This window comes from Platalea leucorodia, assembly GCF_965183815.1.
Source record: "Platalea leucorodia genome assembly, chromosome: 2".
Lineage (NCBI taxonomy): Eukaryota > Metazoa > Chordata > Aves > Pelecaniformes > Threskiornithidae > Platalea > Platalea leucorodia.
In genome coordinates, this window is record NC_138824.1 from 85,477,615 (window position 1) to 85,501,872 (window position 24,258).

The following is a 24,258-nucleotide window of genomic DNA, read 5'->3' on the forward strand; positions in this document are numbered from 1 at the left end:
CTTACGTTTAAAAGCAACTCTTTAACACATTCTGTTGAACACCACCACGCTTCTTTCCTCAAGGCTCAGGGACTGCTTTTACTAAAGGAAGTGGGCAGTTTTAAAAGTAATATGGAGGGAAGGACAGTGCTACTGAAGACCTCTACAGATAAGAAAGGTGCAGTCAATGTAGACAGGACAATTTTCAGACACATTTATCCAGTTCCTGTCTGAGGAATTGGACACGCTTCCACTGTGCTCTGCAACAAGCTCCAGCTGCCTCAGAGGAAAACTCTGCCAGAACACCTCCATTCCCATCAACACAGACTTTCAAACCACCATCACTTATCTGGCACTGTAGAGGGGGAAAAAGTAAGCAAAATAAATCAAACTTTAGCCATCACCTCTTTGAGAAGTCCTCTGCATGCAAAACAGCCAAGCGGAGGATGCTCTGATGTAGGAAGCCAACAAGACCCCACAGTTTGTTAAGAGCCATTCATCTCAAACTCTTACAGATGCAACAACAATATTTTCTAGAGAGATATTTATATAACCTATTCCTATCACAAATATGCACTGCCTTCTGCTGTGTTAAAAAGCAAGGAAAAAAGACTTAAGGAAGATATAAAGGACAACCAGGAAGACAGAGAGCAAGGAAGAAAAATTTCTCTACTTGGCACTTCAGACACCTGATGAGCAGGTAAAATGGGTGTTCCAGTCCCCACCCAGCGTAAACCAGTGTTAAAAGGAGAAACACTGAGGACATGCTGCAGTATACTGGCTCACTGGCCAGGGCACACGCCACCCCCTTCCACCCCCCCACCAGGTGTGGGAAATATGGCTTGAAAGCTCTTCCAGTACAGGAGGCATCAAATGTCCGGAATGACTCACGAGCAATGAGTAACTTGCAATGCCCAGGGAGCTGCAACTTCATCACCACCCTTACTCAGACCTCCACTACTACTACGCATACAGGGTTTGAGGGGCTCATCAGAAGAGCTGCGGGGGTGGGATCTGGCAGATCCTTTAGTAGAATTCAAGTGGAATTCGAGAAATGAGGGAATGACAAGTAACCATGAAGGGAAGCCAGGAGGTGATGGTGTTTCCTTTTCCCAGTTTCCTTCTTCCCCCATCCTCCCCTGTTCCACAGATTATTCCCCTATGTACCCTCCCTTCTTTCATGGGCTCCCGGATTTTTCCTTCCACCAGGTCTAATCCATCCCCAAACAAGCAAGCGTGCTCTCCTGTCCTCTGTCCACATAGCCTTCTCTCAGGTTCCTCAACCTGGGGGAAGGCAGTGGGAAGAAAGGAAAGGAAAGGGAAAGGAGCCAGGCCTGGGCCTGCCTTGGCTCCCAAAAGGCTTTGGACAGTTTAAGCTTGAAGGACCAGCTCAGTGAGCAGAGCTAGGAGTGGTATTCATATTATGAACAAACACTTGGAGGCAGCCTTTCTCTCACCATTACAGAAGTCTCCCATCGCACGTACAGGGCGTTGGGGAGCTATAACAGGCTTGCTGATGCTTGGGAGAAACATCACTGTGTGCTCAGCCTCTTACATCCATCTCTGGATGCCACTAGAGGAGATGAGGTCCTCGCTGAACAGGCCCTTCGGGTCTGACCTGGCACAGCCTCTCTTATGTCCGACAACCCTGCTCTCATTTCTCCAGCACAGGCAAACCACGCAGGCGCTCACTCTTCCTACACCTCTCCCCCTCCCTGCCCCCTCTCCGGTGCAAATTTTGAGGAGAGGGTTTTAGAAGTTTTTGTACAGGGGTTGTAAGGGAAAGTGGCAAGTAAATGGGATCAATTCTGTTTATCTGCAAAAGGTTATTACAGCAGGAAATACCAGGGAAGGAGCACGTCAGATCAATGATGTTACCACAGAAGGAGAGAGACCTCCCTACCCTTTGTTTCTGTTTTTTGCCATTTTTCTTACCAAAATTTGAAACAAAACACATGACAAAATATTTTAAAATGAATTCTCAGCTATTCTACAGAAACCACCATCAGTATGTTGCAGTTGAAAGAGGAATGGCAGGATACAATCTTGTTTTCTCGTTAAAAGTGAAAAATCAAACAACAAAAAAATTTAAATGGACAGCAGTATGTTGTTCTGATCCCATGCAGGAGTGTTTTACCTCTTTTGCAAAGATATTTTGATCAAAAGATGAGTGGTAGAAAAAAAGAAGGGTTAATAACTGTGGATATCTAGAGCCTTTTTATCTAGGAACTAGCTGAAACATCTTCTTTTGGCCTTTTTTATTTTTTTTAAACCACTGCCCCCTTTTCCAAAATTCATTAATTCTTTATCAGTTGCAGTAGCAGTGCTGGCGTTTTCTACAGAATGTCATGTGGAGAGACACACACTGCATTCAGAGATCTGCATCAGAAATTGGACTCACTAGAGCAAAAAAGAACCTTAAACGATCTCAGCAGGGAGAGTAGAGGAGAGGAAGGGTACGAAGATTCTTCAAAAGATATATGATTAATTCTGTTCTGTGCTAGAATTTTAAACCAGCCTAGATTCTTCACTGCTTTAAGTAAGAATTTCTGATTTTATGTCACTGAGGAAAAACAAAACACCACATTTTCATAAGCATTATTTCAGTGTCATGGACAGGAAACAGAACAGTAAGAAAAATCTTTCCCTTTTATGGAAACACTCATCTTTAAAAACTACCTTCTGGAAAGCTGGTGCTTTATTGTCTGACAGTCAGAGTCCCAGATATCTTAGCATAAGTAGATGACTATTCGGTGAGATCAGACAAAAATCAAGAGACAAAAAAAAGCTTTGGAAAGCGTTTTTGATGTACAAGCAGTAGCAGAGTACTTATAGCTGTGGCGATGTACATTTGCAGTTCCTAAAGTAATGCCCACATGTCTCTGGGCCAAAAAAAAAAAAAAAAAAAAAAAAAATCAAGTCCATATTCAGCTATGTTTAATGCTACTATACAGAGTTACTCTGCCATACATCTCCCAGTGGGCCTTACCTCCTCCTCTTTAAGCTTTTGTCTCCGTTTTTCTTCAACAGCTGCTCTCTTCTGCTCCTCTCTCTGCCTCTGTTCCTCCAGTCTTCTCCATCGCTCCTCCATTTGCTTTTCATATTGAAGTTTTGCTCTTCTCTCCTTCTCCAGTATCTGCTGTTCCCTAGCAGCTTAGGCAGAGAAAAAGGTGCATTTCACTCTATGCAAATTTTCTTCTGCTTTAAAATTATTTAATAACATGACACAATAACGTAAAACAACAAATAGAAGTACACGTGGTTTTAGTCCACTAAGATCAAAAATATAGTGCACAGAAGTGCTGGAATGATTAGTAAATCTAAGTGATTTGCTCAATAAATAAATAGGGAAACCCTTTCTACACAAGGTGACAGTTTGTGCCCCTTACCTATGTAAAAACAGTGTACAGAATAGTTAACAGCTCTTTTTTGTTTATGTTTCAAATCCCTCTGTAGCTTAAAGCCAATTCTTCTTTCAGACATAACAAATATTCTGAGTAGGTTTTAAAGTGCATCAGTTACATATGTTGAAGCAAAAGCCCTTGGAATTTCTTTAAAACTGTGCTTCTCATTATGGGGCTGCCTTCAAAATAAATACATGAAAACAACACATGCTAAATTTTCTATGAAGCTTTGAAAATATACCATTCTGTTCATAATTTGGTGCTACATTGTTATCCACTTCTGCCTCTTTTCATGAAAGAAAAAATTACTTCTGTTATTGAGGGTTTTCCCAGTCATTTATTCCAACTGGAGTCATAATCATCTTCTTGAGACATTAGCTTGTTGTTACAGAAATTCAGACTGCAACATTTCGTACAGGACTGTTGCTTCAGGTTTACATAGGAGAACAAGTAGCAGAAGTTAACGTGACAAATCACGAGGAAAAATCCACTTCTCATGCAGGTGTATTCCATAAAAAAGTAGGAAAGAGGAGTTCAGTAAGCATGCCTATATACACGCAAGCCTGTAATGTCACATACCAACACACATACAGCTGATATCAAAGAAGGAATATTCTCACAGTTGCCAGGCTAAGAACTTGAAAGTTAGGGAAAGCCAGAATTAACACTGTTTATACAAGAGCTAGTCCTTCATCCTGCTCACCTATTCAGCCTCAGTCTGCTTCTTCAGTTCCTGTTTCCTTGTACAGCAAATTTTTGCCCTTCTAACTCTCTCTCAGTATCTTCCCATCAGTCCTAGGCTCTTGCCCAGGCATCTCCATTCCCTCTTCTCAGATCAGCCGTTTTCCTTCAGCTCCTGCCCCCAGACTCTTTAACCACAGCCATGAACGTCAGTCCCTCTTAGCCCCACTCCACCCTCAAGCCCTTGGTTTAAAGCCAGAGTCCCTCCAACACCAGATCCTTTTCCAACAGTTGCATTTCTTTCCCTTGAACGCTGGATCCTCCTAAAAGACTTCTTCCTCACATCCAACCTGCTTTACAGAACACCTTCTGCCTTACTCTTGTTCGAAATACAGTTGATGTTGTCTTCCCCTTTTGCCTTATGAGAATCCACTCTTCCTCACCCGTCAGGACAGGGCAGTATGAGAGGGGTGTCAGTGCTGCAGGGGAGCCTGGACTTGTACGCACGAAGAATCAGACTTGTCAACAGATAAAGTGTTACCTCAGAGACAGTGGAAGACAAGCGACCGGTCGCTAATTATTAACGACTACTAGACACATCAGGTAGAGCAGGCGAAAACAGCATGCTGGAGTTGATAAAAACCAAAAATCAAGTGAGGTGTCCAGAGATTGTGCTAAGATTACCTTCTGAGTAAGCAGGTGAAACCTGGGACTGATTCTGGACAGAGAAGCAAACCATTCTGTCATCATGGACATACATACAATTCTTGTTCCTTAATTTAGGGATACTAAACTAATGAGTTTTGGCTTTGGTGAAAAGGTTATTCCATATTGTTGCAAAGTACCTGCTGGCTGCATAAAGATCTGTCCTTCTGGGGAACTCAATGTTTTTTTCAGAACTTCTAAAAGAAATCTGCCACAGAGAAACTGTGACCAAAACCCAGAGCTCCCCACTCTAGAAATGGTCCTAACCCTAAAAAAGTATGTTTCCAGGAGGCACATATGATGTCCGAAGACAAGACCTGCAGTCAACACCTTCCAAATCCCCTGGGCCAACCACTCCCAGATTCTCCAGCTTTCACTTTCCCTCTCATCTCCTCTTCTGCTTTTTAATCCAAGTCCTTTCCAATCCACTCATCATGTCACTTTCTCGGGAACCAGCAAAGAAGAGATAATCGAGAGGGCAGAAGAGAGAGTCTGGACTGAGTATACCTGGAAGAGATGTAAGCTACAACTCAGGCTGGTGCATGCCTCATACAGACAGAGCCTCTGGGGATATTAGGTACCATATACCAGCAGCTTTTCACAGGAACTACCAAAAGGAATCTTGCTCACCCAGCCCACGGTACTAAAAAAATGTCAAGTAATGGTCAACAGTTTGTTTATTTATTGCAAGAAAAACAGTATTTTCCTATGATTCTTTTCACAGGTGTCCATACTGTTTTAGTTGACATTTCCTCAAAATATATGCCTAGTTTAAATTTTACAAAATCATAAACCACTGACAATTCCTTCTGATAGGTATTGTCATATAACCTTAAGGAACAGCGCTACTGGCCTTTCTTATTATTAAAATGAGGAAAAGTAAAGTTAACTGTTCAACATTTTATTTATATATATATGTATATATAGAAAGTCCAAAACAATGTTGAACAGCCACTTTCATTCATATATATATATATATATATATATATATATATATGACATTAACTGTGTATATACATACCCTGTTAAATATATTTATTTAGCGATTTCCTCAACATTTCCCTGGAGGTATTAGTAGATTAAAAACAACTGACTATTTTAAAAACCCTGAAATCAATGCTTACGTTATTCAGGACATGAATTAATAATTTTTCTCATTCTCTTGAAAGATTAACCATTTTAAAACTTACAGAGAAGTATCTGCATTATGCAGATACAACTCCGTGGTATCTTTTAATATGGCTAAAACTTAATAGACTAAAATTGAGGCTGTTTCACCAAATCATCTTACATATTATCCTGAGTATTATTCAAGGCTTATTTGGTATTTTTACAAATCAGAATCCTAACATTCAATATCTTCCACATAAATCTATATTCAAAAGTACATAAATCAAAGAAGAAAGTCAGCTTCTAACTACAGAATATTAAATACTCAAATGGAAATCAAAGAAGACAGATTAATTTATTTTTTATAATTTAAAAGTAGTAATATAAGCAATAAAGACTAGGAACAGACTGAACCACAACGTTTAAAATTCAGAACAGAAAAATGCCATGTTAGTAACTTAAGCCTATTAACACATATACATAAATAATACATACATCTCCTGCCATCTTACCAAGGTATTTCTCCCTTTCTTCTCTTCTCTCCTTTGCCAGTCTTTGTCTTTCATCGGTTTTTAGAAATCCATCAATGGCTGAAGTCAGAGAGAGAGAGAAGAAAAAAACGTGTTTAAAAAAGTGTTAGTAAAACTAAAGAAGCATCCAAAAGAACAAAAAAAAATCCACCAAAAAAAATCATATCTACTGCACTTAACAGCAACAACAAATACATCTTGATACATCTTGAGCACAGTCTCCTACCTACTGCCGAACCCCAAGCACAGTTCCTCAGTGTCAAAGCCTGACTCCTCTTCTCAGAGCAAACAAGCATGCTGTCGGTGCTTGTTTTAAAACTTAAAACTTTCCTGGGAAAAACCGTAAGGCGGCAATTAACATGTATTCATCTTCGGTAATAACCTCATTCTAAAGTTTTTGGCTAAAAAAAAAAAAGGGAGTTCAGGAAAGCAGTAAAAGCGGTATGCAGCTCTCTTATAGCCTAATGCTACGTGAACACAGCCCCACAGCCTCCTTGCCCACAGGAAACCACTAGCACCAGCTCCATGCGACAACCAGCAATTAGTGCTGGATGAGGCTACGGAGGCAGCAGCCCTCCTGCCCTCTTTTCCAGGGAGGAAACGCTTTGTTTCCTCCTCGAGTTGGTCTCTAAAAGCAGGTTACTTGTTTGGGAGGAGGTTGCCTAAGGATGTTTTGTACCTGGATCCAGACACCCCAGTTCTTTGCACAGCATGAGCTACCAAAAAGCCCAATTTAAGAGAGCAGGCAGGCGGAGCGTGACACACGAGGTGCCTCGAGGTCACCTGCCTGCGTGCCCTGGAACGAGCAAGCCAGCCAGCCCTTAGATGGACCTTCTGCAATACCATGGGTAAGCCCACCAGCTAGTGACTTGATAGACCAGCTAGAGGATGATATCCTTTTAAAACAGCTGACAGGGCCTCCAGTGCCCTCCTTTCTCTCTTTGCTTTCAGGATTTCCTGGGGTCTTAGCAGGGCTGCAATGCAAACAGGCATGGTGTCTCACAGCACAGTTTACATCCTTTGCAGTCATTATTTGGGCTCCCTACGGAGTTACTGAATTATAATTAAGTCCCCTTCCCTTTTGCTCTAAGAACTGCCGTTGTTAATTTTATCAGATAAATATGAGTGGAAAAGTTACTTAGACTGTAACCCCGACTCTCTTCCTGAAAAGTCACACTTGCAGGCTCCTCTCCAAGGGCCTCCTGTCTGGGCAAGCAAAGATTTTGCATAGCAAGTGCCTTTCCGTAACATGCACGGTTCTGTAGGAAGGCTGAAAACCAGCCTTGGTGGTCCCTTGGGACTGGTGAAAAACGCAGGTCTCAGCTGTCCCCCATTAGAATAACAGCTTGCTTTTTCCCCAAGCAGCACCTTCAAACACCATCTCTAATCCTCCTCTGCACACAGAGATGGTGACTACCTGACAGCAGCCAAGCCTCTGGAAAATTGAGATTATAGCTCCCAGCTGGTTAATTACAACTAGAATTTGTGGGTCAAATAAATATCTATTTATTAACAAAGACTCATCCTACCTCCAAACTAGTCCACTTGTTTGTTCGCTTGGCTGCCATTTACTTTCAGATTTGACAAAGAGGGAGGAGAGAAGAGGAGGCGGCTCAGGAAAGCAACCATGGCAAAGGTTTGCAACTACTTTGAAGGGCCCTGCAATAAGTAACCAAGAAGGGGAATCCTTTTGTCAGCATAGTTAAATTATAGCTCCAATGGAAAGTTTTTCAGCGATCTGAAAGTCAAAACAGCTTGAAACCTACAATTTAGGCCAGAAGCAGCAGAGGAGGTGAAATCAAGACAGGATCAAGAGCCCAAGGGAAGAGGGAAGACTGAGCTTGGGAGCAAGTGGAGGCTGGAGAGAGGGAAAGAGGCAAGCAGAGGCAGGAGTTAAGGTCTTCTGAGGCAAGGGTTATAACTCAGATGGAGAGGTGGAACCTGAAGTATGGAAACCAGGATGGGGATAAGCTGGAGGGATGGGGAGAGGAATAGCAAGACAGTCCATACCCATGGATTACATTCACAAAAATCCTGCACTGACTCTCATCACTCCTCCTTTCAGCAACTAATGAAACCCACTGGCAAAAATATGTCCCATTATGCTTGTCAATAAAACTACAGCAAACTTTACTTTTACTGCTTCATTAACACAGCTGGCAGAAGTGGATCTGAAAGCTTTGGCCTTGTTCACAACTGCCATAGCTATCCAAGGTCAATGCACAATTTTTTAGGTTGGCTTTCTCAAGAGTTTGGATGTCTCAACCCCACCCAGGTAATATCAAAAGACGACGAAGGCCATAATGCCAGATACTTAAGAAATGAGGATGTATCAGAACTGAAGCAGTCTGCACAATCCTTATTTTGCCTCCTTTACCCATATATTATGCATTTTTCCCTTTTAGGTCCCTTCATTTATTCGGTGCATAGGATGAACCTCCTCAAGAAGTGAGCCAAGTTCAAAGCGATTACTACTTCTTGTTTCATTTCTTTCTGGAACCGGAAAGTAGACAGAACTACAATCTGAAGTCTGTCTTAGAGAACAGCACTCCAGACTTGGCTATGTCACAGGTGAAACAACAAATACACAGAATTGCTGCTCATTACATGTGCAACACACCAATATGCAAAAAACGGTGTGGAGGAAAATAGTACACAATCTAGTAAGTACAGGCATCAAATGCATATGCATGCAGCAAGGGTAGCATTAACATAGTGCAGACATCCTCAGTACTAGCATTTCTTAACTCAAGTACTTGACTTCACAAATCAGCACGCCTGCCAAAACCCAGAAATTTGCTTGCCTTCAGAAAGTAAATATAGCTTTGAAGGGCAGAATAACTATTCCCTGGGTAATAACTTGTACCTTGGGATGATTTTTTAAGGCCAAAATTAGCGTATTTACTACACATCTTCATATAATATACATTATAAACGTAATGGACACAGCAGTTACCTGTGGCAAGAAGTTTGATTAATGACGGGAATTCAAATTCTGCAAGCTAGCACAGGTAACTCTACCATGAAAATAACGTAATGCCACCTCTGTTTCACAACACGAAGTGCCAGCAGAGGGCAGAACAAGGTTTGAACGAAAAAGAAAACCCCACAGCAAAAAAGCTTTCACTGTGATAAGTGACCTCAGGTTAATACTCTGTATACTCAGCTTTATCCTGAGCCTTCCTCATATTTACAGCTAAGCCTCTGATCCCTCAGTTAGAAAGGCGTGTAGCAGCAAACGACATGTTTAAGAGTCCGGATGTTAGCGCGGGCTGGTTGTGCCTTCTGCCAACCTGAGTAATGAATACAAAGAGACCCTGGCAGAAAATCTCTAAAACCCCATTATTCCCAGACTTGCAGGAGAATAAGGGAACTGCCCAAGTAACAACATCAAAGCCTTTACGGTAAGGAAGCATGCGCGCACACACAAATTACTGCTACTTCTACTCCATCTCCCAGCCCTCCCCAAAAGTGCCTTTTCCAAAGAGTCCCCACTCTCAAAGGCATGCATCTAACTGCTGGGCTAATTCCTTGAGACTGCGCCTCATTTTTCGACTGAAGAGGGACAGCTGCCCCTCTGGGACTTTGCTACAAGCAGCATTTCTAAAGAAAAAGATGGTAACTTAAAACCTGTTAAAACGTCAGCAGTAGTCCTGCAGCAGTAATATACCAGCTAATGCTGCAGGACTCTTTCAATACTTTAATGTTACTTTGAAATAAATATTCACAGAAGTAAAAACTGACATGTTAATTGCTGCTTCAACCCTTTTTGATGGGCAACGTAAACCTATTCAGACTGATGAAACAGTGCCAGAACACGTCCACACACACTCTGCCCTGCTCCACATACTGCTTGTGTAAGCCTCTTGGTGGTTGCTCAAGCCAGAGAGGAAGGTTGTCATGTCCCGACGAGACACAAGGCAGGCTCTGTCTTTTGAAATCCGTATCCTGTTTCTGGCTGAGAAAAGAAGTACTCGAGCAGGACAATCAGGTCACTGGAAGCTGAGAGTACATCTCAGAAGGACCAGCTGGCTGCTTGGACACCTCTCCTGAGATTTGCACCTGAGTAACTACCAGTGAGTAGGGCCTCCACTCATAATTTTTTTTCCTACTTCGTTGTTGAACCCACGTACACTTCTGTGCTCTATAATATCCCACGGTATTTGGTTTCACAATGGATTTATATATAGCAGATATCAAAGTCCTTCATAGCAGGCATCCCAACACAGAAGGAAAGGCAGCTGGGGATCTGAGGCCAGCTCTACGTAACAGCATTCAACATACCTAGACCTTTGGCTGTCCTACATGACCATGTTCAACACGTTTAGACCTTTGCCCGCTCTACACGATGCTGTCCAACATATTTAGACCTTTGCCACAGCATATGTCATCTACACCAACGTTGCTGTGCTGGTGAAATTTGCAGTTCGGATGCAGTTCTGCCAATGGGTGGCTTTGCAAGGCATGTGGTAAAGTGGTCTACAGAGCAGAGCAGACCAGACAGAGATATCACTGCACTTACACCCACCATTCTGCTGGCAAATTCCATTGTTTCAAATAATATAATCTCAATCTATAAAAGCAAGGTTTTGCTCCCTAAAAAACCTGCTTTCTCTCCCTTGAGACTATTCTGAGACAATAAAGAACAGACTTTTCCACCTGCCACTGCTTCCCTCTGGGTACTACTGAATGAAGAAATGTTATATTCTTCAAGTTTTCAGTGACTGACTACACTCTGAGGGGAAAAAAGGTAGAAAAGTGCATGTGACTGGACCTGAATGACAGCTTCTATTGGCAAAAGGCACTTTTTCTAAGTTTTGATCATGGTATATTGCTGAGAGGCTTTCAAGTAGTCAACACACAAACACCACAAGGGCTTTGCAAGTATGTTGAGTAAGATTTAGTGGATCATCCTCTTTTTTAATAATTGTCTCTTAAAATTTTTTCTTTAATTAAAAAAGCTCTTTATTGTATTGCAATCAAAAATCTAAATACAAAGAATCAGTATTTTTCCAGTTTCAGCTACTTAATTCTATTTTTATGTTTGCCAGGCTGGACTTCAACTATGACCAGAAAAGAAGAAAGGGACATTTCCCATTATGTCCAATTAAAATATCGGGATGGGTATCTGTTGTTATAAAGATGTTAAGTAGATGAAGTCATTAAAGGCAGACTCAGTTGCCAAACACAGTGACATTTCAGACACCCCAGGCTAATTGTCTGAGAGATAGCCTGGCAGATAGGACAGAGGAGCTGTCAGGGACCTGCATGCTCTGGTTAAACAGCTAGGACACAAAATGTCACTAGCTACCCACCTTATGTTCCTGATCCCCAGCCTGAATCTTCGAATTATTTGTTTGAATCAAGAACTTAAGCTGTACACCATACTTACACAAAGATTACAGTAGCAAAATATATCCTACTGGTATGCTTAAGTTTAAGGTGAAATCACTCCAAAATGCTGGCCAAATAGACTTTATGTATCATTTTAAAGTTACGGAGTTAATTTGGTGATCACATGTAATAACAAAAATACCTTAATTACTGCATGGGGAGGAAAAACTTGCTAAAATATAAAAGGCATATCTTTTCAGTTCTGCATGAGCCCACAGACACCTCATCAGCTCCATGGGATTGCGTGCTTTACGTATAAACAGCGTGCGCAGCCATAACAGTGCCCCGTGGAGACTCCAGTATCAGGCAGACAGAGCAGATGCACCTCAGTATCACTGGGGGAACTGATAAGATACATTAGCAGAATGTTTTTTCTTATGAAAACAGTAGATAAATAACAACACCAGATTAATAATTTAGTTTACTGAACAGGTCCCTACTAGACAGCCCACTGCATGGTAAACACATACAAAGCAGCAGCACTATGTCAGTGTGTGTTCTACATTGCTGTTCTATGCATGTGCTTCTGTAACCTGTCAGGTAGAAAGGAGTCCAGAGGCTTAACCAGAGCTTGCCAGTGTCCTTCTCCCAGATTTAACACACGCAAACATTTATCGGTGTGTTTTTCAAACTACACCAGACCCCAGACCCATTTGGAACCTGTAGGTAAGATCTTCTTCCCCTTCTAGCCTGTCCCTTCAGCTTCTTACTGGGGGCAATTACAAAAATTGCACAGAAGGGAGGCAAATGGTGGAGATTCAGCCATAACTTAACCATGGGGGTTTTTTTAACTTCATTTTTTTCAGAATAAACCCTGCATCACTCATGTTCATGAAGACAGAAGGTTAAATATATAATTTCTAAGTTCATCAGTTTCTTTTAGAACTCTGTATTCCTACTTTTGTCAATATAGATCCCAATTAATCCTTTCAACCTTACTACAGTTGAAAAATTGTCTTCAAAAAGTCTATTTTATGTGAATGAATATTACGCATGAAGAGAACTTTTATTCAAGTAGATATAAAAATTTTAATCTTAATCGTGTTCTGTAATCTTTTATTATTCATGAATAGTAATTTTAATAGCAGATATTGATATACTTGAACACAAATTCTATTTCATACCTATTTTTGTATTTATTGTATGACTGCAGCTAACTTGCAAACACCTTCAGTAACTTCACTTGAAGCTTAAATGAAAAGTTATTTTCAAACACTTTTAGAAGTACTGTCATTTCTCTGAGAAGTTCATCTTCGTAGCGTACATGCAAACACACACATGCTGAGTTAACTAACTATTACATAGTGGACATGTACATCAGATATTATATGCTGAAGAATAAATCCTGTGCAAAGACACTTACAGATAGTAAATAGCGATAAAGGACAGACCTGCCTCACCATCCTACTCCAACTAATAACTACACTACTACTCTACACTACTACTACACTAAACTACTCTACACTAATAACACTTTCCAAGACTCTTGATTCACAAGGGGGAGGGAGAAAGGAGACAAAAAAGAAGGGGGTTTCCTTTTGCTTATTATACGTCTTTCAACCAGCAATTAGTTACAAATAGGATTATTCCTCTGCTAGAAGACAAACAGGCAACTATTGTTTGTCAATAGCCTTATATAAAATGTTAATATGAAATAAAATGTTCATATGTGTAAACATCGCGTCCAGAGCCTTAGCTAACAGTTCTTGAATGCTCTAACGCTATTTTCAAAGTAGCTACTGCTGTAGTAGCCGTCGATCAAAGTAGGCACAGCTCTACCACTGGCTCCAGAGCAACCTGGCAGGTGGGGACCCGATCAGACATTCATGCCACTCCTGCTCTCATGCAAATCTCAAGAATCTTGTCTTTTGCAGAATATCAGCAGAAGCAGAATTTAGTATCAAGACGTTCCTACAAAAAAGTCGAGAGTTGACCAAAAATTCTGAAATTTGCAACAATAGATGAAAGGAGAAGAAAAGTAGCAAAAAAATAAGAGGCCTGAAGATTCTCATATATAGTTGTTTTTACCAAAACGTCTAGTCATTTTCCTAATTGCAACTGATTTGAGTTACACATTTGCAGTATGATCTAAGTTTATAGACAATTTCCAAAGCTGTTTTATTTAAAAAAGGACATTGCACAACATCAGAATCACAACTATGAATGATTTTTAAGACTTATCCTTTAAAATAGTCTAAGCAGGACTTTTTCGGGGGCTTGGTTTTTTTTTTTGGGGGGGGGGGTGAGAGGGCTTTGGGACAGTTGGAGTCTGAGGGGTGATTTTTTTTTTGTTTGGCTTTTTGGGTTTTGTTTTTGTTTTTCCACAACTTGCTTTAAAAAAATAATTTATCTAGTAAACATAGAAATTCTCAGTGTAAAAGATAGATAATCAAATTTGAAGATGCACTTATTAAGGTGTAGGAAAATTATTGTTTTTAAAATTGATCCGGTCACAACTTTAATTATATTATCAGAAAAAGACCTCAAGAATATTAACCAAAAATAATAACATAGGTACCTGAAGGGGGAAAGGGCTAACTACACAAGGTTTATAACGAGGAATGGAACAAGAGAAGCACGTAATCCAAAAGGAATTCATGCATGCATGACACTCTCTTGATAACGGATTCATCCTACACACACCCCGTGTCCAAAGAAAGCCATCCTTTTCATACCTGCTCCCTGAGCAAGTCATCTTAAAATTCTGTGCACAATCACAAGCTACTTTCAGCACAGTACTTTTCAGGTGGGGGCAGGAATCAAATCAGCAGCTTTCTGGAAGGAAAGACTATGCATTCTGGAATGGATAAAAAAAAAGGAATAAACAAAAACAAATACTGCTTCTAACTCACAATTAACACTTTGAAAGTAAATGGAAGTAGGGTTCACCAAGGAATAACTGCTGGCACTATCTGGAAATTACATACTGAAACAACAAGCAAACCCCCAAACCCATAAACATTACAAACAAAACAATTTTTTTTTTCCACTACAGAAACTTTTTCTTCTTTCGTTCGCTCACTGCGTATCTCCTGAATTAGCAATTGTCCCAACATGTATTTAGGATTTATGCATTTACTAACTTGCACAGACTAGTTTCACTGACTTCAGCAGAACTACTTTGTTAAAACAGAAAAGATGGAAATATCTTGCTAGGATCAGGAAGCCCTTGCAAGCCCCACCCAAGTCCAAAAAGACATCCTAGCACTCATGTACTATCATAATAAATGGAAAACCCATTTGTTGGAAGGAGAGTATCTATAAATACTGTAAATACTGCTTGCCTAGTTCACCTCACCTTATGACCTTTGCAAGAAAAAGCCTCACTGTAAGACAGTAAGCCTTGAGTCATAGTTATTTTGCCCAAATTATCTAAGGGAAATGTTTTAGGATCATATACATTTTCTTCTCCATCTCAGTGAATTCAGCCTGAACAACCTCATTTTAGGAACATACACATCAAAATGAAAGAAATTCAATTTCTTTCCAACAACTTTTGTCACCAAAATGAACTAGAAACAAAAGCTTTACGTCTGTAGTGTAGTCTAACACACTTCAGTTCCTCATTAGAAGCGTTTCTGGACTTGCAATACACATTTATGTATCAACATCTGCTGATGTTATACGTTTATTATTAGGTATTAGATAACCAGAGATCAGTGAAAACTAGCATTTCACTGAGAGATTCTGATATTTTTAGCATTAGCAAATGAGACGGAAACTCTAAATAACCATTTCTCCCACCTCCAGCTAGCTTGTAATCCCCAAATGCACATTAAAACCCATTTCCTATTCAAGTTAATTGGCTTTGCGGGTGTACAGCACTGAATAGTGATCACACGCTTTGGCAGTTTTACAGTTTTCACTGCTGTGTTGCACTCTCAAACGGTAGCTGAAGTGCATGAAGACAGCAGAAGTGATGGGAGAGCACAGAACTGCTTTCCCAGATCCAGGTAGCAAGAGCTTTTGTGGAAATCTCTACAGCCACTGCAGTCTTGCACAGCCCCCACGTGGGCAAAGAGATGACCCGCAGCTGAGGTGCGCCAGCCCTCTCATCTTACTGTGATTTTCTTCTCTGCTGACAACGACTAACGCTTACTCAAACCTTCGTAGCGACTTCCAATGCTGTAATTTAAAACCAAGGGGTGCAGGAGCCAGTATTTGTAAAGATGGTTATCTGGGGAAAATAGACAGCTTACCTGACATGAGTACTCAGAAAAGTTAGAGCATACTGGGCAGAGCTCCTGCCTTCATGCTCAGGCTCTTCAGCGTCGCTGGCCTTAGGGCCCGAGCGATACTCCCCTGAGCAGCGAGCAGTCGTGCTGCCTCCAGCCGCAGCCCAGACACCCCTGCAGCCCACCGCGCCAGCAGCCAGGACCCCTTCTTAAAATTCTGCTTCGCGGCAAAGAGGAAAGTTGGGATGATTTTCCTACCGTGGCAGTCGCCTGGAGCATGTGTCAAGCTGCCTGGCTCAAGGCACTGAAGCATACTGCTGAAGTCCATTATTCTGCTGCCAGAGCTCCTTTTATCCAAAAAGAAACTTTCACAGCACTGGTACAGAGCCGCTGCAAACCTCCAGTTTCAGGTAACTTGGGGGTCACAGGACAGTGTTTCAGGGGAAGCCCCAGCAGCCTCCATACACCTTGCATTCCTGTGTCGTCTCTGCCTGCGAGGCTGCAGAGCAAAGCAGATGACCACTGGCCTCTGGAAGAAAGCAGCTGCTTGCAGATGAGCCAACTGGTAGAGATAAAAAGAAGTCCTATAATCAAACTCTTAATTAACCTCGATGTCCAAGTACCCATATGAAGGCATGACATGGCAAAACTACAGCTTGCTGCTTAACCAATTTCAGCCAGAAAGTGTTCTTCTGGAGCCTTGAGTAAAAATGATGACACAGATCTGTCAGTATATTCTCATTAACTGTCATTAAAAAAATTTAAGGATAACCACTGAAGAAATGATAAAACAAGGTTACTATCTACAAATAAAGGACTGACACTGGGGAGACAGAGGGTTGGTGAACGAGCATTTCAGAGGTGGCAATTTGTACAGTGTAGCACTGACCTGAAACAATCCACTGCAGATGTATGTATAGGGATGGCTCTGCAGAGTCCTTGTACTAACTTTTTTTTTCATTTCAGGTCTAATTTAATAGAAGCTGCAATAGAGATATCTGTGCTTTGGGATTTGCTCTGAGTTGTAGGAAAGGTTTATTTAGAGACTCAAGAAAACATATTTGGCTTCTAACAATGCTTACAGAGATGCGAAGTGTTGCCAGCATGCCCTTTATTTCCGTGATATGCCTACTTTTTTTTTTTTCCCCCCGAGACAGTACAATTAACTTTTTAACATTACCTTCATTTCTCACTGTACCCTGTCCTCCATCATTAAGTCAGTGATGACTGAAGATTTGGAGAAGACTTTAGGATGTTTCTCTTTTGTTTTTTGTGGTGAGCAAAGTGAATATAGAGCATTTAACAAAAGAAGAATCCATATGCAATTTTCCATTTATATATATCTTTCTCTAAAATTATAAAGCACTGATGACTTACTAACATGGCATGCACTCATCAAGGACTAACCTAAATCACCTCCACTTTGCTCTGCCCCTACCTGGTACATCACTGAAACAGTGTATTATTCCACATAGAAGCAGCTACCAGCTGTATAAAGCACGTTTTCCCTGTGATTTGGCAAAAGCTTCAAAAAAGAAACAAAGCTGATTAATCCAGAGTTGACAAGATCAAGTGAACTTCATCCTCTGTGGACTTGACTATGATTAGGAGCGAGTTAAAATGTTGCTTTTACTGTGCTTCACACTAATAATATTTCCCCACGGATTTATTTAAGGGAGAGGAAGAACATCCATTGATTATCAAACCCAAAACAATTTATTCTAGGAACATGCACAGTAAATCCTCATAGGGAGGAAAAGCTTTTACAATTAGAAGCCTGTCTTCAACCTTTTTTCTTGCATTTTAGTAGGTGTACTATGCCAATGTACTTCATATTAATAGCATTACGTATAGACTTAAGAGTTTTAACTGTGTTTCTGGTCATTTTATCAAAGTGTATTCCATACAGCTCCTGCTTTTGGATGCCCCAGTCTTGGCCCCTAGATATAATTCTTAATACATCATATAATTTAGTGGTAGGATCCAAATATTTGCCCATTTAAATCCAGAACATGAACTTTTCCCTCTGGCGCTTACGCAGTTATTTGATCTCGTCTGAGAATCTAATCCTTCTAGGTCTTCCATCAAGAGCCTAACATGTCCTTGTTGCAACTTCTGCCTAGTCTTCCACCTGTCCTTCAGCTGTGAGCTTCTGACTCTCAAGGAACACCAAGCACGAAGCTTTCAGTGCATGCAGTTCCACCTGCAAGACGCTGCTGAGACTCGACCAAGCGCTGGCAACCTCACTGCCCCAGACAAAGAGAACAAAAATATTATATTTGCATACATCCTTTTGTATGTAATGAATGCATGTTTGTATGATCATTTCTAACGATTTTTCTTGATCCAACTATTTAATATTAGCCACGGTGGATAGAAAATATTAATTGCCTTTGGTAAAAATCAAACAAACCCCCGCAAAAGGACAAGGCTCCAAAAGCGAGAACGTCATTCAATTCTTACCTTGAACTCTGTTAATGGGTCTGAATTAATTAGCGCTTCTAGATGTCTAGGAAATATCCCAAAGTGGAGATTGTCTTAACACTGACAGGGGCAACCTAATCTATGCATGGGGCTGGTGCAGCCTGTTGGAGTCCAACAGGGGGGGACGATGAGACACAGTCACAGCTGTAACATTGAGATGCCTTGGGTCTCGCCCACCTTGCCTAAATCCTGCTCTGTTCCGGTGGAAAGACAACGTTTGCATTTTGTGGAAACAGACCGAAGGCCTTAGATCTATTAAGTCAGGACTATGGAAGAGTATTTTTCGAGGGCAAGAGACAATATACAGGTGGACTGATACACAAATAAGGCTGATCATTTCTGCATCCCTTGAAAGAGTTATGTGAACCTATGTTCTTAAGTAGTATTTAGGTGGATTTTCAGTACTTAAAGTGTTAAAAAGATTAAGTCTACCTTTTTACCACTGCAAAAGAGAAATCTTTGTTTAATCTGTAATTTCTCAGAGAATTAGTCACTGAGTTCCCACTATAAGTTGCCTTATTCGTTTATGCAAATTCAGAACACAAATCACATTATACGTGGAGCTCTTAACCTGCAGAATGAATAAGACATTTTAGCAAACCAACACTTTTCTACACAAGAGAGATGAGTGGATTGTGCATCCACCCATTCTTCAAGTCTCAAAAAGAGAAAGGTTTTTTTTTCAGGGTAAGAATTTGGAGCTTTTATGAAGATTTACACAAATCTGTAAAACTAAAGGATAAACCAGAAGTGAATGCTACCTGCACAAAGTGACTAAGCTGTATGCAAAGTGCTTAAATGATATGCAAAGATGAACACATACACTGAATCCAGGATCCACGGCACACTTACGCCAACAGAAAAAAGCCAGTTAAAACATTGTGGGTCACTATGCTTTGCTGTAAGTATTGCTTAGCACAGAGATCAGGTCCTGTATTTGGTATTTTCTGTCAAAGTTCATCTAAACTTTGGCAGTGACGTGTAGCAAAGCCACACAGGATGAAGGGAGACTCCAGTTTGCACAGGTATCTCCTGCCCTCTTTTGTGACCTTCATGGCCCAAAGAAAAAGAAGTTGAGAGATGTATTTAAGTCAATAACGTGCAATTTTCACTGCCATGACAAGACTGCCTCTGCCCTAGCTGAGGGGAAGCCCAGCACAGGAGCGTGTGCCGCAGGCACGGCAGGTGCTGGGGGGGACGGCGGGGACTCGGCTGGCATCTCCCTTGGCACAACCATTTTGCAGTCTTTAGACACGCACAGGCACTTGCACATATACTCTACAGGTATGGTGTTTTCTTTTGACTGTTAGCCGAATTCATTTCAGGGACCAGAGACACTGGCCCAAAACATTATTTTTTAACAAAATACAAATACTTAAATAATTACATTTGTGGGAGTATTTCTGTTGATCCTTCAACCATCTGGAGAAGACTGCCTTGATTCAGAACAAAGTCCAGCACTGGCACGTAAGTAAGTGCTAGAGTTAGCAATTCAACATCAGCGTCCAGACACTTCTAAAACACTACACAAACCCAGCAGAAATCAATTTAAAATGTTTTAACAAAAAAATATGGTTTGTATTTGTCCAAAATTACAAACCTCTGTTAAAAGGCTTGCATGGGTCTTCCATCACAGTATAAGAAAAGCTATTTGTTTGGTTCAAAGGCAAAATTTGTTTATTATTTCAGTCCTTATGCCTCTGTACACAACTCTGGGAATGCAAAAAAAATGCTGCTAGTTCTTGCACCTGAATTTGTAGGACTTTGCACAGCAAATTTCTGTTCTCATTCGTATGTAAGGGCAGAACTGGAAAACTGCCCCACAGAATCTTATTTTTCTGGTAGCTCAAATTCTTGAAACAAGTGACTTGGAAAAAAAACTCTATGGGGCACTAAAAATCCTCATTTCCTATGGGGCTGTGCCTAGACACCAGATTCTTTTGTGTCTATCAAGATGCAAGTTTCTGTTGAAGTGCTCTTGGAGGTCAGGGCATTCATAATCAACTCCCTCCTGAGAGTGGTGAATTTTATGGCATGCAATATGGGGTGAGCTTTTACTGCATTCTGTGGCATCACCTGTTTTTACCATCTTTGCAGAAATATAGCACCCTTTACTGTAATTTCTGTCAAATTTGGTTGAAGTTGACTGATGGTTTCAACAGCTAATTATTGGTGAGAAGGAAGAAGGATGGACAGGCAGATAGGTGTGATCCTCTATGCTTCATTTCTTTTTGAAGAAATATAGACAACTGAATTCTTGAAATTGTAGCCAGGCACTTAAGACTTGTATCAAAATCCTTATTCATTTGCATGCCTTGAGTAATACAGCATATTCGGTGTATGACGTCCCTACATCATTAAGAGTTTTCTATCTTCAAGGCCCTAGCTACCCATAACAGGATGGCCTTGGGAAAAAAGAATACTTGCGACAACTCAAGAAAATCTATCCAAAATTATGGAAGTTGCTAAAAACAACAAATACATAAATCTGCATGCTATTTTTTTAAATAACCTAATAGTTCAGAGAAAAATTGATACCTCTTCTGCACATTTTTTTCGGAATAACTCATATAGAATAAAGGCAACTGAAAAAATGAGAGGACATAGATTAGCCAAAACCCACACATTTAAAGACATAGTTTAAGTGTTTTAGGAAACAACCATATGATGTTACACTGTACTGCTTTTCAGAGCACCTAATTAATTGACCGACATTTAAACTGAGAGGCTTAAAGAAAGGCAGAGATAACATATTAAATGACCACTTTCAAAGAAGCTTAATCCAGCATCATGACATTAAACTGCCAAGATAAACCGACCAACAATAATGGAAGAATAATTTTCAGTGGTAATTTTTTCTGGGTTATTTCTAAAAAGCAGAATGAGAAACCGAGTGCTTGCAGTTTATCAAAACAGCACTGTTCAGCTAAAAAGCAGATGATAACAGATAAACTTGAAGAAATTATTTGCACGGAACATAACAAGCTCTAAAAGGAAACAAAAAATAATTATTGGCACAAGTGAACAGTAGCATAAACGTGCTAAGGTTGACAATGATTGCTGAATTCACACTCGCAATCTTCTCCTGTGGGAGATTCAGTGCCACACTGAATACACCAAATCTAATCACACAGCCAGACTTTTTTTTGGCACACAGATTTATTTAATGCTATGACATAGTCTAGTAACACGTGGTGTGGATGTGTACGCTGGGATAAAAAGAAAGCTTTCCAATAGAGATAAATGCATGGTGAATGCGAGAAATTGAAGGTCGCATATGCTTGGCAGGCAATACTTTGTTCTAATTGATTTTGAAAACACTTGAATGACGATTTTGCAATTAAATTATCTACTTATAATACAATGTAATTGTACGTTTTGGAAGATGACAGCCAGTTAGCTTAATTTCTTCTAATGTGTGTTTAGACTTTGTAAGTCTACAATTAGCCTGTACATGGGTTAGGCAGTATTTTCTATTTAAAATTTACTTTTTAATTTTATCTTGTTCATTGTTCCTCCCTCTCCCCCTTTTCTGGTGTGTCGCAATTGTGGTTTTAATAAAATGGTTTATTGGCAGGAAATTTAACCTGACTGATCCTGCAAATAAAACAAATGTAGCTTTATTTGGCACCAGAAAGTAGGTGTTTACAGTCAAAAGCTTATAACGTAGCATCCACTTTGCACCAAGAAAGATAGCAAAATAATCCTGGTTTAATTCTTATAACAACTTGTGTGTCATCATCTTTCCCTGCCCCAATGTCAACACTAAATCCCAAACTGTGTTCTTTCCTACTTGATTATTTTTCTTTTCATGCATCGAAACCAGTAAGACAGAAAGATCTAGTTTTATACAGTACTTCAGTTATGACATTTGTACTTGCTGTACAGTCATTCCATAGGTGAGCATCTATTTACAACTCATTCCTTATCTTTGCCCTTAACATCTCACTGGGGTCTCTACTGAGGCAACCAGACTGTCCACCTCACACAGGCTGCCAGAACTTACATTACAGCTACAGAGTAGAGACAGATACAAAACTTTCCTCATTCCAAAAACATCTTCAGCTATTTAAAATAATTCCTATTCTGGATCCTACAAAACTAAAGACGTTTTTATTTAAAAAAAGAAATCTTCTCAGCTATACTGCAGGCGTAAACTGACACAATTGTGTAACACAATTATAGAAATACCATAAAATTATTAATGGATTAATTTTTTTCTCTCAGCAATCTACCAAATTAATAAAATTGGTAGATTCAAGTTAAGACTGTCTTTTCATCACCTTTATTTTGATTTACAATGTAGTTACTTAGGATCTACCAAATATATAAACATGTCCTATTGCTGTGACCGGAACAAGAGAAAAAGCTATGTTCTACCTTAATTGTGACTGGGCTGTAGCAGAAGATGAGTTTCATATGACTGATTGAAATAATATCCCATGAAGTATGCAACATAAACTAAATTACAAGCGATAAGTAATTGCTAAAGGTATTCAACATTATTTGGAAAACCCTTAATTAAGAATTTATCCTGTTTACAAGCTGCACAGACACAGGACAACAGAAAGGGTTAATCAAAAGGAATTTGCAAGCAAAAAAACCCCTAAAACACAGGACAGTCCTCACAGAAGCCAAGGTCCAAACACCCTGATCACCCACATAGTAACAGGCCTACTGTACAGTATGAGAGTTTTGGGTAACCACTGAAATTACCTTGCGCCCCTCTGGTCCTTTCCGTTTCACCAGTCCAGTCGTTTATTCACGAGAGGTTTTACACAGGACACTGCCCCCTTGAAGACACCCTGGCACGGAGAAGGGACCAAGGCCATATGGATAGATCTCAACTGAGGTTGCAGGCTGGCTGCAGCCCACCTCTGGGCCGGGCTCTGGGCTACGTCCCAGGTAGCCCCATCTCCAGCCCAACTCCTGCTCTTCCCAGCTGGAACCCCTGGACCCAACTGATCACCCTGCCAGCGTGGGACCATCAGTGGACCCCAGTACCAGCCCCCTGCTGTGCCCACCCTGCCCGAGCCCTGCAGGATGGCACTGGGGGGAGAGGGCACAGCAATGTACAGCACTACTTCCAACACACAAAACTCTGAATTACTCCTTTGTTTCACATGGGAGAACCATCAAAATGCTCAACTCCAGGTCTGTTACCCGCAGCCCAGGAGCTACTTCATTGTATTTGGAGGGCACAGGCTGCACACTATAGATGGACGGCCCTGTAAAGGTGGAGGACCAGTAAGCATCGTCTTTCTCCCAGGCTCGTTTTATTTCTCATCCCTTTTACTGCAACAACAACTTGCGTGCTCTTTTCCACTTCTGGCTACCAGGAATCACTAACTGACATCAAACAAGATGATTTTTCACCACATAAAATATGAACAAAAAACCTCAGTAATAGGGTGTCATCCTACTAGTCCGTCCACCAGATGACAACTGAGTAAAATAATAGTTATGTCAATACCAAATAGCATACCAGGTTTCAGACATTTTTAAATACAGATGTCTCCTCAAGCCCAACTTTTACGTGAATCAGATTACAACAAAACATGCTTTGTAGTGATACTTACTTTTCCTTTTTTTTTTTTTTAAGTAGAGTCTTACAAAGTGTGAAGTACTTTTGACAAAAATGAAAGTGTTCAAAACTGGTATTATTACATTCTTCTATTTCTATCTTAATAAGCCACACACACCCACTACCCAAGCCTATCATCATGCTGGGCCAAATACTTCATACGTAAAAAATGTTCATAAATAAACGATTCGGTTAACACACAGAAATGGCTG

The 24,258-nt window shown here is 40.5% G+C and overlaps 1 protein-coding gene across 1 annotated transcript in view; it reads right to left on the reverse strand.

Annotated features, from left to right (window-relative positions):
• The window catches only part of MAP7D2 (MAP7 domain containing 2), a gene marked incomplete at both ends in the record, with an annotated part of 85,816 nt that overhangs the window by 29,012 nt on the left and 32,546 nt on the right, over positions 1-24,258 (reverse strand). The window contains 2 exons of the mRNA XM_082304503.1: positions 2,969-3,132; positions 6,392-6,469. Coding sequence (XP_082160629.1) covers positions 2,969-3,132; positions 6,392-6,469 — 242 coding nt within the window. The remainder of the gene's footprint in view (positions 1-2,968; positions 3,133-6,391; positions 6,470-24,258) is intronic.